General features: G+C 53.6%; 2 protein-coding genes across 3 annotated transcripts in view; one reads left to right on the plus strand and one right to left on the minus strand.

The window, feature by feature from the left end:
* XRN2 (5'-3' exoribonuclease 2) overlaps window positions 1-8,887 on the plus strand; it is a 45,179-nt gene extending 36,292 nt beyond the window's left edge. Inside the window, exons 29-30 of the mRNA XM_068399775.1 lie at window positions 4,019-4,160; window positions 8,084-8,887. Of these exons, the coding sequence (XP_068255876.1) occupies window positions 4,019-4,160; window positions 8,084-8,146 (205 nt within the window). The 3' untranslated portion in view covers window positions 8,147-8,887. The remainder of the gene's footprint in view (window positions 1-4,018; window positions 4,161-8,083) is intronic.
* Window positions 8,888-11,782: 2,895 nt separating this feature from the next.
* Window positions 11,783-12,916, minus strand: NKX2-4 (NK2 homeobox 4). Of its 2 annotated transcripts, XM_068411318.1 has the most exons (3): window positions 12,544-12,916; window positions 11,993-12,447; window positions 11,783-11,923 (listed from the first exon to the last, which is right to left on the minus strand). In XM_068411318.1, exons 1-3 carry the CDS (start codon window positions 12,914-12,916, stop codon window positions 11,783-11,785), a joined length of 969 nt encoding a protein of 322 aa, XP_068267419.1. The 2 variants fall into 2 exon arrangements, with proteins under 2 accessions (XP_068267419.1, XP_068267411.1); XM_068411310.1 differs by having other exon boundaries at window positions 11,783-12,447.
* Between the last annotated feature and the right edge of the window lie 4,093 nt (window positions 12,917-17,009).

Raw genomic sequence — 17,009 nt, forward strand, 5'->3', positions numbered from 1 at the left:
GAGCCTGGGGAGAATTTATTGAGCTCTCTGCAATCACACTTTCCATGGCAACCTTTTGATCCCTATTGAAATAAGTCCGGCTCCCTTGTCCTGTGCCACGTCAGTGTGGAATATTGCATTATAAATTAATCTTGCATTACAAACTTTAATTTTACTTTGTCCATGGGAGTCGCTATTCCCACACCTTAATTAAATCCCATTTATATAGTACCATTTTGTGACATATTGCTACAGGTCTCTAACTTGTCATTGCTTTTACAGTGCTATACTGTTATCATTTTACCAGGCTGTTTATTTTTGCAAAGTGGAAGGTTCTCAGTTCACATATAAATAACTTCTTTCAGCCAGAGATTTTTTGATTCTCACTTGAAATACACATTATTACCATTGTAATAATCGACTGTCTCTCTGATCTCAGAGCCCTATCATAAGGTAGGTTTGTGCTAGTATTTTTAGAAGTGACCACACGCTGCCCAGGTGCTTCTGGTGTTGTGGTGTTGACCTCACTATTCAGCTCCCAAACTTGAGGAAACTGGTGTCCCCTGAGGTGACTTTAAACTGAGGATAAGTAATTTTGCCATGTTCAGGGAAGGTGTTTGATTTGGGAAACAAACCAAACGGATGCTTAGGGCTGATGTTGAGTTAGTTGCCATACAGAGATAAGCACGGAGCTTAAGCAGAAGTTTAAACAGAAACATAAAGGTGGATATGGTGTGGGGAAAAATGGCTGGATCTGTTGAACTGAACCCCCCAACAGGTTTCCAGTTTCCCAGTTAACTCCCTGGGAGCTGCCAGTTTCCCACACCGCTACCCCCAAGGCTGTGCCCACTTGCTGCTGGGGCTTCAGGTGCTCCAGGGGCAACAAGGTGCTGCCGGGGAGAGCGGTGAGGAATTTCTGTTCTCAGTCACGTCACCTCTGTTCCCGGGAAGAAAGAACAGAGGGAGAAGCCAGCCCCTGCTCCAGCCTTTTCAGATGAAGTGGGTTGGCAGGAGGCTGCGATACCCTTGAGTTGAGACATCAAGCAAGGGATAAGCGAGGAGCCCCGTCCCTGCCAGGAAAGCTTTGAGCTTTTGTGCTGTTTCAGGGATAGAGTATTGCAGCGGGGGCTGAACTAGCTCTTGCTTCACAGGCCTGGGTGGAAAAAAACCCAATAGCTTAAAGCTGCTTCTTCATAATCCAGATGATCTTGTCTCCTGCGTGAGATTTCTTTTAAATTTAGTGATGCAATTCAGTGCACGGGTGATCTGGTGTGTTTCAGAGTTTTTTTATATAAATATTTTTTTACATATATATACACACTACCTGGTTTCCTGACTGCTGGAAATTTGTCATCTGGTTAAGAAAGTCCTTTTGCTTAACCTGCTCATAGAGGAGATTTCCAAAGAGGCTGAGGCTGGAACACAGAAATGTGAACCCATGTGATATTCCAAGTGGCACAATTCTTTTTGTGTGTTGCCTGTGAGGCACAGCTTTGCCGCCTACAAATCTGCACCCTCAGGTAATACGAATCACCAATTAATATATCCGCTAGACAAACATGAAGTCAAGTGGTGTGAGGACTAAAATTTCCTGATTACCAGATGAAAATCTAAAATTTTGTTTTTTTAAAAATCATACATAGTCCTGTGAATTAAGAGCAGCAAAAAGGTGTAAGCTGCTTTTCTGGCTTTACCATCAGAAAATGCATTGCAGCTCTTTTTTTTTCCTTTTCCTACTAGGTTTATCCTCTAGAATATGTAGTGGTTCTGGCTGAAAATCACCAATTTCACTCTTTCAGATGGCCTTGAAGCAAAAACGCCCCAACATAACACGAGTTTCATTTGTTAAATATCCCAAATTTTCACTAAGCAGCACTTTATTAAAATAAAAAGTTTAAACTCTGTGCCAAATACATATCAATGACAAATGAAATTTGTGTCAGACTTTCCCGTTCCAGGCACGTGGCAAGTGTTGGCCTGTGATCATCAGTTGCTGAGGGTATTTATCACAAGCACGTTAGCAAAGTTGTAGGGACAGAGTGACTGTTGGTGGAGGTCCTGGAGCTGGGGCTCTGTGGGTAATTCCCTGTGGTTTTCCTTAAGGCTGAGCAGTGTATTCTTCCTGGAGAGTCTGCTGTTTTCTGGGGGGAAAAAAAGTACTCAGAACACCTAATCAAAAGGAATATCATACTTAGGATATGGATTTTTGAGTGTTTAGTCCCTGGAAGTGTAATGTGCTGATAACTTTAAATACAGTTAATACTTTAAATTACAATATCCGAATCGAATGAATGATTAGAATAACACTGTGCATTTCTAGACATACCTCTGAAGCTAAAAATAAAACCACACATTCAGTGTCACCACTGAGCCTTTGCATGTGTTCATTTTTAGTACACGTATCACACATCTTATTTACCAACTGCCTGTTTATCGGGTAAGACTCATACTGTTATAAACAGGAATCAAGTTATTTCATTTCTGGACTTTCTCTTGCCTTTGTAAAATGCAGGCAGGTCCTGATCTGAGCAGGTGGAGCAGCGCTTGTGCAGGCTTTAGTGTGAGACCAGAAGCAATTTGCATCCCAAAGCAGAAAGCCTTCACATCCAAAACACCTGTTTTCATTCATTTTGATCCTATTTACCTGTCTCAATTCCAACCTGGTGCAATGCATGTTTAAAAGTCTTCCCTCTCCCAGCATCGCTTCCTCACTTGCTCAAAGCTCCATTTGCCCAACATTGCACTGTGAATCCTCCCTTGGCCATGAAAGCCATACCTCCTCCCTGAGCTGCACGCGTTTGAAGGAATATATCAGCCTCTGAGTAGGGTTACTCCTCCCAGGCTGAAGTCCTGCCAGTTTAATCCACAAGCCTTTGAAGACGTACAAAGGAACGTGAGTTCAGCGGTGCAGCAGGTAGATGGGGAACGCAGCACTCGTGCTCTCTGCCGTTCCTGCCTCTCTGCAGGCTGGCCACACACTGACTCCCTCTTAAACAGGGGTCAGAAAAGATTAACTGTCTCGCCTATCCAATGTTTTTCCTTTACAACAATATATTGTACTGCAAAACATAACTGCTGTGAGTTCTGTGAGGAGTTGTACCCATGCTCAGCTTTAAAGCCTATATCATGGCGATATAATTTCTCTAAATATTTTTAATCAAACAATGATTTGACGCGTTATACCTGTTGCTTTATAATTGTAACGTTAAAATAGGTACTTGAAGGCAATTAAAACATTTCTTGCTGTCAGTAATCTCGGATGGCAAACTAGGTTGTAATGGCTGTCGAATTTGCGTTCCCATATGAACTGTACACCAAATGTCAGTCAGTCCGTGCCAATTAGTGCTTATGTTGCTAGGTCACCGTGGTCAATTGAAAACGGCATCAATAGAACTTGAAAAGGTTTCTTCCCGATCAGACCTTCTGACATATTGAGCAGAATAATGGATGGGAAAAAGCAGCCAAGGCCCCTACCCTAGATTCAGAATACTCGCCGTAAGAATTCATTTGCAACCTGCAATTAACTAGAAAGAATGGAGTCCCAGAAAGAGTCTGGACATTTAGAGAAGAAAGCCTCATTCTCCTGATTGCACGTTTACTCTGTGGATGGTGTGTTACATTCAGCTAACTTGCTGATATTGGGGGTTTAATCTGCGTTCGAGATCGCTGCGGATGAGTTGGCAAATTTGCCCCTAAAATAAAAGATGGACAGAATCCTTCCAAGGAATTTGGAAAATCTCTGGTTGGTAAAGTTGGTTTAAATCTCTGGTTCTGTAGCCCTTGAGCTGTGGGGAAGCAGCAAGCAATAAGCAAATGTCACCTTTCGGTAGGAGGGTCTTGGAAGATTATTTTTCCCCTCTTATTTGTCTCTAACGACTGGACCGTCTGCAGTACTGCTGCCAGCATAGTTGTGGCAGTGTGTAACTTGGAGGCAAATTGGGATCATTTATCATACAAGGCCATAGAAATTTGGATTTTGTGGTGTGAAACTTTCTCTAGGAGCTAAGTTCATGCTGCGGTGCGTTTCTTCTTTACGCAGGACTGCTGGGGCTGCTCCTCTCCTCGCCTGGAACCGCATGCTGCAATCCCAAAGTCAGTACCAGCCAAGTCAGTACCAGGGGCTGGGCGGACCAATGAGTTACCCACAGAGACCAGAAGATCGCATGGACAGGGGAAGACAGGTATGGAAACGTTGCCCCATTTTGTTCTCCTCCTTCATGTGTGGCTGTGCAGAGTGAATGCAGCACAGGCAGGTGTCCCCGAGCTGGTCTGAGCCCCGTGGCCGTGTCACCAGTGAGAGCACTGACAGGTAAACTTCCCAGTCGTGTCCAGCCCCTCCGTGTGTGCCCCTGGCAACAGGCCCAGGCCAGGACTGTGCCACTTTTTTTCATTAAAAGTACATTAAACGTGCTGCCAAGTCACTCGCTTCTTCCAGCCTGAGAAAGCATCATCTGAAGGCAAGTATTTCAACTAGAGTCATAGGTTTCCTTACAGAAAAACATCAGCTACACATTTTGGGGATAGGAGGGCTTCTCCCCAGTATGTCTCAAATGTAGATTCTTAAGACTTCATTAATTTTTCCCCTCAAGTGTTTATTGGCTTTCTCTTAGCTGAAAAACTACTTAAATGCAAATGTTAGATTCTAGCAGCCAGAAAAATAAACATGTCTGTGAAAAATAGCTGTGTGTGGTGAAATGAAAGCAAGTGAACGTGATAGGAGAACCTTGTCTGGAATTAGAGGTGACTTTGTCATCAGTTCATGAAAATGCTACAGAATGAAAATGCTTCTTGAAAGTAGCAGGTGATTTTGGATATGTGATCTCTGTGTGTGTGTGTGTTCCCAGTAAAAACATAGTCTGCATATACTTTTATACTAGAAAATTGAATATTTATGATGCTATATACTAGTTTAAAATAAATTTTGGTTATGTATATTAAACTTCTAAGTTCTGTTGCTGTTTTGTTAAGTCAGATCTATTGCTCAGCTGTGGGAAGGTTACTGACCAGTGATGGGGAAAGTGGAAGAAGAGTGCTCAGCTGCTTGGTGACAGCACTGTTTCCCAGTCCCTCATGTGGAAACAAGGCACAAGCTGTTTGAAATTTGCCTTCTGTTGGGAGGCTGAGGTAGCCCTATCTACCTCAGCCGTGACATTGTGATGGTGTGGGGTTTTGAGGCAGCTGACACAATAAAAACACACACTGTCACACCAAGTTTGTGAGAGAAGGGCCCTCGGCCTTTGCTGGGGAAGCTTTTTGCAGGGTGCTGTGTGCTTCTCTGGTGCAGCTCGTCAGGAGCAGGGCCCAGCAGAAGCAGCCTGGGAGCTGCTCATGCCCCTCTCAGCATTGTCTGCAGGATTACGTGGCACTGCTGAAAAGATCTATAGCCAGCAAGAGGTCTGCCCCAGCGCTCCCAGCTCAGCTCCTGTTCCACTGAACCCTTGTTAGCAGCGGTCAGACCCCCTCCTCCCCGCCCCGACTCCTACCCTGAAGCATTTTTAGGGCAGAGGAGGCTTTTAAGACCTTTAGCTCGTTCAGTTATCGTGTTGGTGTTGCAGCAAGAAGCAGGGAAAAGGAGAGGCAAGTATCCCACCGTGCACTCTTGCTCCAGGTGTAGTGGGGAGGAATTACCTGTACAAATCCTTCTGGGACTGCTTTTGGCTATAAGCAAAGCTAGACAGGGGGGGTTATGATCACGTTAGGCTTAATGGGGAAACAGTGGGGCCTGAGTCCTGGCTGTGCTGCCCAACTAGTCCCCAGTGGGTTTTTTTTAAGTATATTTCAAATCTGGATGAGTTTTTTCAAAAATCTTTCATTTTGTGTTACATGGGTTTACCCAAAACACTGGAGACAAAGGGATAAATGCATAATTGCACTAATCCATAACGGGGGCTGCTGTAATAACGTTAGAAAAATCAGGGGAGGATTTTGATGCTGGTGGAGTCTGGGTGGTATTTAATTAGAGTGGAAAATAAATACTTGAAAATAAGTCTGTCTGCCACGCCATACTCTGCTCTACCCTTTATCTGGGGTAGGTGGGTATGTTTGCCAAAGGAGTCAGTGCTTAAACTAGTTAATTCCCAACCTTAAATCTTCATGTGTAACAGCTCCAGCCGGAATCACAAAGGTGACAGGAATTGTCTTCCAGCACTGGCTGTGGTGTGGGCTCAGAGAGGGCACCCCTGTTGGATCCCGTTTGGGAAGCTGTCCTGTGACTGGGGGGTCTCAGAGCAGCGTGGGCATCGAGAGCCTGGCAGGGGCAGAGCCTCTGCCCTCGTGGCTCTCCAGCCGTGTGCCCTCGGGGATTAAACAGGAGGCAGAAGCTGTCTGCTGAGAGTGCAGCCTGCCCAAAGCATGATTTGCCTGGCACTGGCACGGGATGTGTCTGCTGGACCACGAAGCCAAACCTGGGTGGTGACAATGGGTCTTATTTGTATCCATATACGTGATGCTTATTAAGGACAAATCTTTCAGCTCAATTCGCTTCCTTAAAAAATTTCCCTTGCAGTTGTGTTGCTTTCCAACTGGTTTTTATCTCCTTTCAAATTTTTGTTGCCTTTTTTATTTTTTTTTCCTGGTTATTTTCAAATGAGCTCTTAGATGTCATTATTTCCTCAGGGCTGACAGCACTGGAGTAAAATTAGAAGCTACCTTAAAGGGTTTAGGGTGCAAAACCAATAATTGAATCTAGGATTGCTGCCTGTAAATTTCAAAGCTTTAAAGCCTTGAAAAGGGATTCAAGTGGAAGTGGTGACACATAGCAGCATAAATAATTATCTTTGGTCCCTTTCACCTCTGAATTCTTTTTTTACAGCATACAGAACATGGTCTGAAGAGGTTAATAAACGCGCTGCTGCAAAGTGCTTACAAAATTAATGCAACTGCCATGGATATGGGTTGCTCTGTGGTGGTAGTGGGTGTTTGGTGGTGGCTTCCAGCTGTGCCAGAAAACTAGGGAATAAACTGGATCGTGTTGTGCAGGTGTTTGGCTTTTTTATTTCAGTCTGTAGTAACACAGGGCTGAACGTCCAGATAAATGTCTTGTGCAGCTCGATATAGTCAACTTGTTTCCTTTTTTAATTGCTGAAATCAAACCTGGAAACAAACATAAAACCTTCCTGGTAGTGGAAACAGTGTATTCTGCACATCTCTTTCAAAACAGGGTGTAACAACTCTGTTTCTGTTCAGAAAGTCCCTTTGATCCCCCGACAGGAGCAGGCTGAGGCCAACCTCCACGGTCACAGGTTCGCTCGCTGCCTCTTGGGTCCCCGGGGCCGGCCGTGAGCCCCCACAGGACAGGGTGAGGATGGATTTCTCTTGCCAGACCTGAAAGGGAGCCCCTCTTCCCCTGCCCACCAAAAAAACCTCCAAGGAAGACCCAAACAAAGCAAGCCTAGGGCTGGCCTTAGTGCATCCCATCTAATTAACGTTCTGGTCCCTGCAGCGCATCAGGTTTGAAATAATTTTAAATGTTTCAAGGGGACTTTTTATGAAGTTTTAGGGCAGATTTCTCACTGATGTACAGAATGCCTTATCTAAATGTAAATACAAAAATGTACCTAGTGGGGAGCGATTTCCATGGTGGCATTTAGGCATCTTTCGCCTGTTATTTAAAGTGAATGAGTGCTGAAAAATGCTGCTTCTGTGACGATTTTTTATTTCTTTAAAATACTTACCTGTAAAAATACACCTTGCTTTAACGTAGCATTGCTTACAACTAAACAGAAAGCTGGTAGTTGAGGGAAATTATTTTTTTCCTCTTAAAAAATGAACCTGACTCATCCTGCTAACAGCATCCAGGCATTGTGCATCTCTGATACTCCGCAGAAACGACACGTACGTCGTTACTGGGTGTAGAGCCCATATTTCAGCAGGAATTATAAATTTGCCTTTCACATCTGCTCTTCAGGTGTGTGTGTGGGGGGGGGTTTAGCCTTCGGTACCTCTCTGCTCCCAGCAGCGCTGTGAGCGCGTTGGGAGCCATCCCGCTCGGCCCGGGGTACCTTCCTGCGCCAAGGACGTATTGTTGGGGGTTTGTGTGGCGCCTGCAGCTTGTTTACTGTGGTGTTAATCCAAAAAATAAATGCTTGCTTTTGTTTGTTTGTAGGCATACGGCCCCGGGAGGCCCTACCCGCTGCCCCCGCCCGCAGGAAGATACAGCTGGAATTAGCTCTGGACTTTTTTTTTTCTTTTTTTAAAGTATAGAAAATGTCCTTTTTTTTGTTGTTTATTTTTGTTCTTTTATTATTTGGGGGGGAAAAATGGAATCCTGAAGAAATATCCCTGTAGTTTTTAAACTATACTTGTTTTAAACGTGCACATTTCTTACCGAACTGATGATTTTTTTCTGGGGGGGGGTATTGCAAAATACAAGTGAACTAGACTTGCTAATTTGCCCGTGAGACGTTTGATGAGGTAGGAGTGCTGTTTTGTCTTTATTACGTGTACGAGCTGTGCTTCGCTGTGCCTGTCAATCTGAACTCCAAACATCCCTTACTGCACACATAAGAGCCTGAAAACAGACACGGAGTTTTAAAGAATGCCGAGAAATGGGATTTTATGAACTCCTGGGGAGGACGCAGCAGGCAGCCTGCGGAGCACGGTGTTTAAAGACACGTCTGCCACTATTCCTTGTCAGATGCTTCCTTCAGTTTCTCACAGCGAGGCGATTTTTTTGGACGTCGAAGTAAAACATTTCAACTTTTACAACTTGTGCCTGTGTTGGACTTTGTTATTGTAACACGCACAAGCACGGAAGGTGTGTTTGTCTGTTTTGATATCTGATTTAAAAGAGCTGCAAAGTACAGACTTCCCGTTCATTTTTAGCACTCTTTCTAGGGATTTTCTGTGTGAGTGTATCAAATCAGTAAATATTTTTATTTGCTTTATAAAGTGGCTTTTGAAATTCTGAGCAGCGTCGAGTGGTTTATTTCCACCCCCCTCCACACACAGTGTTTGTATCTTTTATCTCTACCTGCGTGCACAGAGTTGATATTAATTACCTGGAAAATAATTCCACGCAGCATCTCTAATAGCATCTTAAATCTTCGTTTGATCAAAAAAAAATGACAAGAGCATCTAGTTAAACGAGCAGCGTTAATGCTAATGTAACATCTTCCCCTTGTGCCACACTCAGACTCTTCCCTTAAATGCATCTATCGTGTACATCAGTAAACTTCAAAGCTTTGCTGTCACCCCAGTGCCAGGTTGCGAGGCACGGCGCTCCCCTGAGTGGTTTTTCAGCCCCGTCCTTCGAGGGCCCAGATGTTAATCACCAGCAACGAGGAAAAAGACCAGACCGCTGTAACCTTGGGAGGAAGAAATCATGAAACTGGATTCATTATTTTTCAAGTGATTTGAGGGTGGAGCAGAATCCTTCATTGTAATGCAAAGAGTTGCCATCCTGCCCGGAGCTGGGCAACGCCGGCAGCCCTGGCCAATGGCCTTCTCCCTCCGACGGGAAAAGATTTGGGTCTTAAAAAAGTAATTTTGTGTTTTTTTTCCAGCAGAACAAAACCGGCAGCGAAGATGAATTTTCATGCAAATGCGGTGGTTGAGTGGGAGGCTGGAGGAAGGAGCGGGGTGGCTCATCCTTACGCCGCCGGAGGTGCCCCCTGCTCCCGAGGAGGAACCTGGGGTGCGAGTGCCCTTTTGTCCCCTGCTCCCCCTGGTTGGGGCTGGGGTGGGGGTATGAAAATGGGGCTGGAGAAACACTCTGGGGGGCTGCTTTGGGGAGGGCTTGTCCCTGCAGGTTCCCCCTCGCCCACGCTCTTCACCCGTTTGGCTGACGGCCGCCAGTCTCAAAGCTGGCTGGCGTTCCCCAGCGGAGCCTGCCCTCAGCCCTGGGAGCTGTGGTGCCCACCCAGACCCTCAGAGGGGTGCTGGGGGATTGGGTTCTCCTACACCATCACACAGGGATGGGATGCAGGGCCTGACCGTGGAGCATCACCTCTCCTCTGGCCGATTGCTTCTGCCTCTGCGTCCCCTTGCCCGGGCGTGTGGCCCTGCTCCATCCCAGCGCTCTCCAGCACCCGCAGCCACTGGGATGTGCAGGGCTGGCCCTTGGGCACAGGATCCTGGTGGCAGTCCTAGAGCTGCTCCACCTAGATACATATTTTCCAAGCCAGGGCTGAGCCTGAAGCCTCTCATTAGCGGGGTTGGAGCGGGGGGAACTCACCTCACCGGGCTCAGGCGCATCCGCAGCCTGCGAGTCGTCCCCCGTGGGAGCCCGGCCGTGGAAGGGGGGAGAACCTCGGGGGTCCCTGCACAGCGCCCTGTCCCCTGTGCGGCAGGGGAAGGGGGGATCCCTGCCGTTCTCCACCCACGAGCCGTCGGCTCCCGGCTGGGAAGAGGGTCGGGAGCCGGTCCCTGGGCTCGTAGCAGCCGAAATCCGTTTTTTTTCCACCCCAGAATCGCTCCTTGACGGCGCAGCCAGGAGCAGCGCGGAGCCCCGAGGCTGGGGAGCGCCCGGAGGGGCTGCGGTTCAGCCAACCCGGGGGGCGCGGAACGAAATCCCCTTGGCGGCTGAGAGAGAGGGGGAAAAAAACGGGGGTTTGGGGATCGTCGGGGGGCGGTCAAACCGCATCCGTACGTACACCGAGAACGAAGCAGCCAACGCTTGAGAACAACGTTTCCTTTTATTGTAAAAAAAAAAAACAAACCACAACAAAAAAACCCTAAAAACAATTAAAAATAAAAAATGCCGGAAACTTCCCAGCTGCGTTTCCCGGTGTGCTGGATTTTCTCCGGGCAGGGGCCAAGCCCCGCCGCCCCGCTCCGTCCCGCCGCTCCCCGTCCAGCCGCTGCGGGGCCCGAGGACTGCCCCTCTCCCGGCGGGGAAGCGGTGACCGGTCCCGGGCGGGCTCCCGGGGGTCCCCGGGGTCTCCACCATCCCCGCCGCTCCTCGGCACCTTCGCCCAGTGCCGGGCTTGGCGGCGGCGGCTTCCCGGCGGCTGCGGGGGCCGCGCACCGTTCCCACGGGCGTACATTCATTTACTAAGCAATAATTAATAACAACAACGATAAAAACTGTTTTCCCCCTTAAATCTGAGCACCGGCGTCCGAGAGCTCTTCTGCCACGGCCCCCTCCGCCGCTGCCAGCCTCGGATTTGTTTTATTTCCTTGCTCCAGCCGCTCCCGTCCTCCAAAAGGCGGCGGCTGCCCGCCGCTCGCCGCCTCCTCGACCTTGAGTTACCGTTCAATTTACCGTCAATCAAATAATAATAATGAAATTGCACTTCAGGGGCACCCTCATAAAATTAATTCTGCTGAGTTAAGTTGCACTTCAGAAGATTTATTGTTCGCGTTCAAAGGGTCTGTAAGGTATACACGGGCTCCCGGGTGCCTTCGGGGGCGGCTGCCGGTGCCCGGCCGCAGGAGAGCGTGGCCGGGCCGGGAGCGGAGCCCCGCGCCCCCCCGGCCGCCCCCCACAGCCGGCCGGGCGCCCCGTCGGGGCGGCTGTCCCGGGCGGGCCCCCCGCGGCCGCGCACAGCCGGGACACGGAGCCGCGAACACGCGTGCACACGCACACACCGACACACGCAAGTCGCCGCGCAGACCCACGCCCGCAGCCCTGCGCCCACGCGGCCGCCCGCCCCGCTGCGGCTCCGCCGTCGGGTCCGAGTTCCCAAAACCCCGGAGAGTCTAAAAACACCGAAGCGAGGCCGGAGAGGGGCCGGGAACGGGGTGGGCGCCCACGGGGCTCCCCGCACGCCGGTGCCGCCGGACCGGGGCAGCCGTCGGAACCGGGAGGGTCCGGTCCTGGACGGCAGGGGCGACGCCGAGGCGGGGCGCGGTGGCGGGGGGATTACCACGTCCTGCCGTAGAGCAGGTTGGGGCTGACCATGCCGCCGTTGTAGTCGACGCCGGCCGAGTCCATGGGGGCCAGGGCGGGCAGCTGGCCGTGCAGCGCCGGCGGGCTGGGCGAGAGCTCCTCCAGGTCGGCCGCCTGCCCCAGCGAGCCGGGGTGCGGGTGGGCGGCGGGGGCGGCGGCGGGCAGCGCCCCGGCGGAGGCGGCGGGGGCCGGGGCCGCGGGCTGCCCGGGGGCCGGGGTGCCGCTGCCCGGCGGCGGGCAGGGCTTGCCGTCCTTCACCAGCACGGGCACGGCGACGCGGCGCGGGGAGTGCTGCTGGCAGAGGCCGCCGGCGCCGTCGGGGTGCAGCTGCTGGGCGGCCGCCTTGTCCTTGGCCTGGCGCTTCATCTTGTAGCGATGGTTCTGGAACCAGATCTTCACCTGGGTGGGCGTGAGGTGGATCAGGCTGGCCAGGTGCTCCCGCTCCGGCGCCGACAGGTACTTCTGCTGCTTGAAGCGTCGCTCCAGCTCGTAGACCTGCGCCTGTGAGAAGAGCACCCTCCTCTTCCTCCGCGGGGCCGCGTGGAGCGGCACGATGGCCTTGGCGCCCTCGGCGATGCCGCTCAGGCCGCCCATCCCGGCCACGTTCATCCCCGCCGACGGGCCCATGAACCTGGAGACTGAGCGGGACAAGGTGGCTCAGCGCTGGCGGCCGCCCCGTCGGGGGCCGCGGCTCCCCCCCGCCCACCCGCCCGCCGCCCCGCGCCCGCACTTACTGCTGGAGTAGCGGGGGTCGCCGCCGGCCCCGTACCAGCCGCCGCCCGCCGCCGCGCTGCTCCGCATCCCCTCGGGGTAGGCGGGCAGGTCGCCCATGTTGCCCAGCCCGCCGTTGCAGTAGCCCCCGACGGCGCCGTGCGCGAACTGGGAGACGCCGTGGGGCATGTGGTAGGCGGCCGCCCCGGTGGGGCCCGCCACGACGTGCTGCGGCACGGCGGCGGCGGCGGGCACCGGCGGCTGCCGGTAGGGCCCGAGGGGCGCGCCCAGCCCGCCCGCCCCGTCCATGCCGCCGAACTTCTTGTAGCTCTCCTCCATCGGGCTGAGGATGTCGGTGACCGAGAAGGGCGTCGTGTGCTTGGGGCTCAGCGACATGGCGGGACGGGACGGGCCGGGAGAGGCCGGGCCGGGCCGGGCGCTGCCGCCGGCACCGGCGAGCCGTGCGCGGGCGAGGCGCGGCGCGGGCGAGGCGCGGCGCGGTGGCCACCAGCCCCGGGCGCCGGTAGCTCGCCGTTTCTTTTAGCCCGGCGCCGGGTTTACGCCAGACGCGGGGGGGCGGAGCGGCGGCGGGCGGCCCCGTCCCCTCCCCGCCTCCCACCGCCCGCCCCGGCCCCGGCCCCCTCCTCCCGGCCATTGTCCCGCGCCCCGCCGGACGGCTCTTAAGCCCGGCCGCCCCGGGGCACCGTCGCAGCGGCTCCGAGCGGCCCCGGCCCGGGCCGAGCCCCGCCGCCCTCGCCCGTAAGTACGAGCCCGCTCCCCCCGAGGTGCGCGGTGCGGGCGGGGGGCACGGACTGCACCTGGAGGGGGGGGTGTGGGGGGTGTGTGTCTCTGTGTGTGTCTGTGTGTGTGTGTCCCCCAAAATAAACCCCCTCCGGGGCAGCGCGACGGCTGCGGCGCGGACCCGAACCCGAACTCGGACCCGACGGCGCGGACCCGACGGCAGGAGCCGGGGAAAACCCTCTCCCGGTGGGGTTCCCCGGGGGGCAGGAGGCCCCGAGCTGGGGCAAGGCAGCGGGCTGGCCCCGGCCCCTCGGGGCGGCTGGACGGAGCCCCGGGGCCGCCGCTCCCCGGCCCCGCTCCCGGCGGGGTGCGGAGCCGGGCGGGGACCCGCGCAGCGCCGGGTGCCCTTTTAAGGCTGGTGCTTCGTTTGCGGTTTTGGGGTGGTTTTTTGGTCGTTGTTCGTTGGTTTTGCGACAACGAAATGCTCCCTCGGGGCTGCCCGTGCCCCCGGCTGGGGGTCGGGGTGGACGCGGGACACGCTGCCCCCTCCCCGGGCTGCGGTGCCGAGGCTCCCGCCGCGTATCCCGGTGCCCGTCGGGGGGCAGCGGCCGGGGCCGCCTCCTGCTCGTCTCCTGCCGCTCCTGGCGGGCCGGAGGGAGCCGGGGGGGCTCTTTGGGGGCCCTTTGCAGGCTGAGCGGACGGGGCGCGGCCAGATCCCGCAGCCAAACTTTCCCCCGGTCCCCCCCCGGGTGCTGCGGGCTGTCTCTGAGGCGATGCGACGGGGCGGGCGGGCGGTGCCGAGCTGCGGACGGCGGCCAGAGCTCCTCTGCGCATCGCGGTGTGTGTGTGTGAGCTCCGCGGCAGCCGGCCGAGCCCGCACAGACGCCGCGGGAGCCCCGCGGGTTCGCCTCGATGTGCCCTCTCCGACAGCCGCACGCTGCCCCCGACCTGCTCGCACCCGCTGCCTGCGCCCCGCTGCTGGGCCGGGGTGCCGGGGGTGCCGGGGGTGCCCGGGGGTGCCGGGGGTGCCAGCCCACCCCTGCACGTCCCGTACCAACAGATCAAACTCGGTGCACGCAACGAGCAGCACCTGCACCGCACACCCAGGCGTGCATCCACCCGCTCCCGGGGTTTGCCCCTGGGCTGGTCTGGGAGGCACCGGCCACCCTCCCCGTGCCCCGCTCCCCATTTGGGGGAGCCAGGGATGTCCCGCACGTCGGGGTTCCCCTCCCATCTCCTGTCCAAGCCCCATCCCTTCCCTGACCCCTCCGCTGAGAGCTGCTGGGCAAAGCACCTCCAGCACTGGGTGATTATCAAAGAGAAACAAAACATTAATCAGAGAGAGGACAGTTCTGCTGCTTAAAGTTTGTGCTCCCTCCCTTAAACTTTGCAGACCCCTGGTGCAGGGCAGGAGGCAAACACGGTCAGCCCTCTCTGTGCGCTCTGCTCTGGCTGCTCGGCTGTCCGAGACCCCCCACTCCCCACCAATTTTGCCTGCAACACTTTATTCTGTTGCAATTTTCCCGCAGTTCAGGCACAATTCCTGGTGCCTGCACTATTTTTTCCTGTGTCTGTTCCAGCCTGAGCTGGGCTCAGCTCTTACTCTGCCAGAGTCTTCCTCAAAAGGTTGACAGTTATCCTTTTATTTTGTTTTTTTTTTTTATTATTTTGTTTTTCCTGAAGAGACTTTTCTGTCCCCTTTGGAAACTCCACCCTCCCCAGGCTTAGAGGTGCCCTTTTGTTGTCAGTGCAGGTGGCATCGCCCCAATGGATGGGGATCAGGGGCTGAGCATCCCCCAGGCCCCCCGGCCAGGCAGGAGGAGGGAGGGGGACCCTGCTCAGCACTGCGGGGAAACAGCCCTGGGGTTAACCTGCAGCTTGGCAAACCAAGGACCCCTCAGCAGCCCTGGCTCGGTGCAGGTGGGACCCCTGGGAGGGGGATGGATGGAGATCGGCGGGGAGAGGCGGTGAGCTGTGCTCCTGCTCCTGTCCCTGGGGACAATTCCCTGCAAGCCGCTGGGGCAGGGAGGAGGTTTGGGGTCTCACTGAGGCCTCAGTGCTGCTTTGGTAACAAATCAGGCAGAAATAAGGTGAAGGGATGAGCAGAGCCGGCCCCGTGCATGTGAGCCTGGCAGGCGTGACCTGGGTCTTTGGAGTCCGTAAGGACTCGAGTGATGGGCACAGCTCAGGCACCAGTGGCCTCCGCTTGTGCCCCGAGACATTTAACTGGGGACCTTGTGCACAGGGAGTGAAATCCAACAGGTCTGCGCAGGGGGAGAGCAGCCCAGGGAGGGGGAGCTGGTAGGAAAATGACCCTGAACACAACAGCCACGGCCAAACTCTGGTTAGGGGCGCTGGGACGAGGAGCGACGCGGGGTGTTTGACCAGGGACGGGGCTGGGACGGGCTCTCAAGGTCTGTGGCAGGTCCCTTGGGGCGCAGCATAGATTGCAGTGGAGGCTTTGAGCATTTCTCAACCCGGGCATCGTAACTTCCCTGCAGCGGAACCTTTTGGCAGGGTCGGTATCAAATCTTTGGTCCCTGTTGAAGTGTCAAGGTGATTTTTTCCCTTTGCTGTTTCACTCTAGCAGAAACCCAGCACACTCCTTTGTTCCAGCTCGACTTCAGTGACTGGATTTTCTGATGGGGAGATGTTTCATTTCATTAGAATGTGCTGGACTGGTGGTAAAGCAAATCCTATCGATATGGCAAATGTTTCACCAAAAAAATCCCTTAAAACGATCCTCACTGACAGAATGTGGAGTTTTCTAACTTCATCAGTCATTACCTGGAAGTGCCATGTGAAAGTGGACAGTGTCCCTCCATAGCCTGGGAAGATCAAGCTGCAGATCTCAAGCAAAGCAGGTTTGAAAGAAGATTTTCAAAAAGACCTAACAGATGCGATAAGGCTGACGGCGAGAGGACAGAACCTGCTGAGGAGTCATACCATTAGGTTTTAATTTTTTTGAGTTATTTTCCTACCTTCTGATCACACACCTCCCCCAGAAGGTCACCTTTATCGAAAGCTGTGGGCGTGCAGATGCTATTTCAGAGACCAGTTTGTCTTTCTGATAATAATGACATATTTTGGCTGTGCTCATTTCCACACTGAAGTTGTTCTTGCTATTTGAGACCGTGCCTATTACGGTGCAGATATTGACCTTGGCAAGACACAACTGACATATAGATAGAGGCTGATTTTTTTTTTTTGGGGGGGGTGTTTTTCAATAATCCAGTATAAATGCTAATTTAGTTCTGTGGCAGCTTGCCTAAAAGCAATAGTTTCTTCTAAATAATCAGCGATAGTCGCTCACTGCCCAGTTACAGCGATGGCAGTTTGCCTCGATTCAGCTCTTACCAATAATTTGCAGAGATTAAAAGGGTCTTGGAAACGGAGGTTTAAGGAATTGCTTTCTAAAGACGTTGTTAGATTGAAAAAGGAACCTGGGGTTTCCAGTGCACTCTAAGATCACTTCCACATAAACCCCAGATTTAGGAGGTTTAAGTGTCGCTGAACGGCCCGTTCCCAGGGAAGGGAAGATATTTATGCGGCATAAAGAGATCTCTGCCCCTGCTGCAGACATTGGGTGCGTGTCTCCCTTCCCGGGGGGAATCAGGCACTTCAGGAGTGATTGTGGGCAGGAATTATTGGCTGGGGTGTTCGCTCGGCGCGTGCCGGCAGGAGCGCCCGGCGGTGCCGCCGCGGGGGGCACGGCGGCTGCAGGAGACATTGCACGGGTTTGGGGGTT

The sequence above is a fragment of the Nyctibius grandis genome, chromosome 1 (genome assembly GCF_013368605.1).
Source record: "Nyctibius grandis isolate bNycGra1 chromosome 1, bNycGra1.pri, whole genome shotgun sequence".
In the NCBI taxonomy this organism is placed as follows: Eukaryota; Metazoa; Chordata; class Aves; order Nyctibiiformes; family Nyctibiidae; genus Nyctibius; species Nyctibius grandis.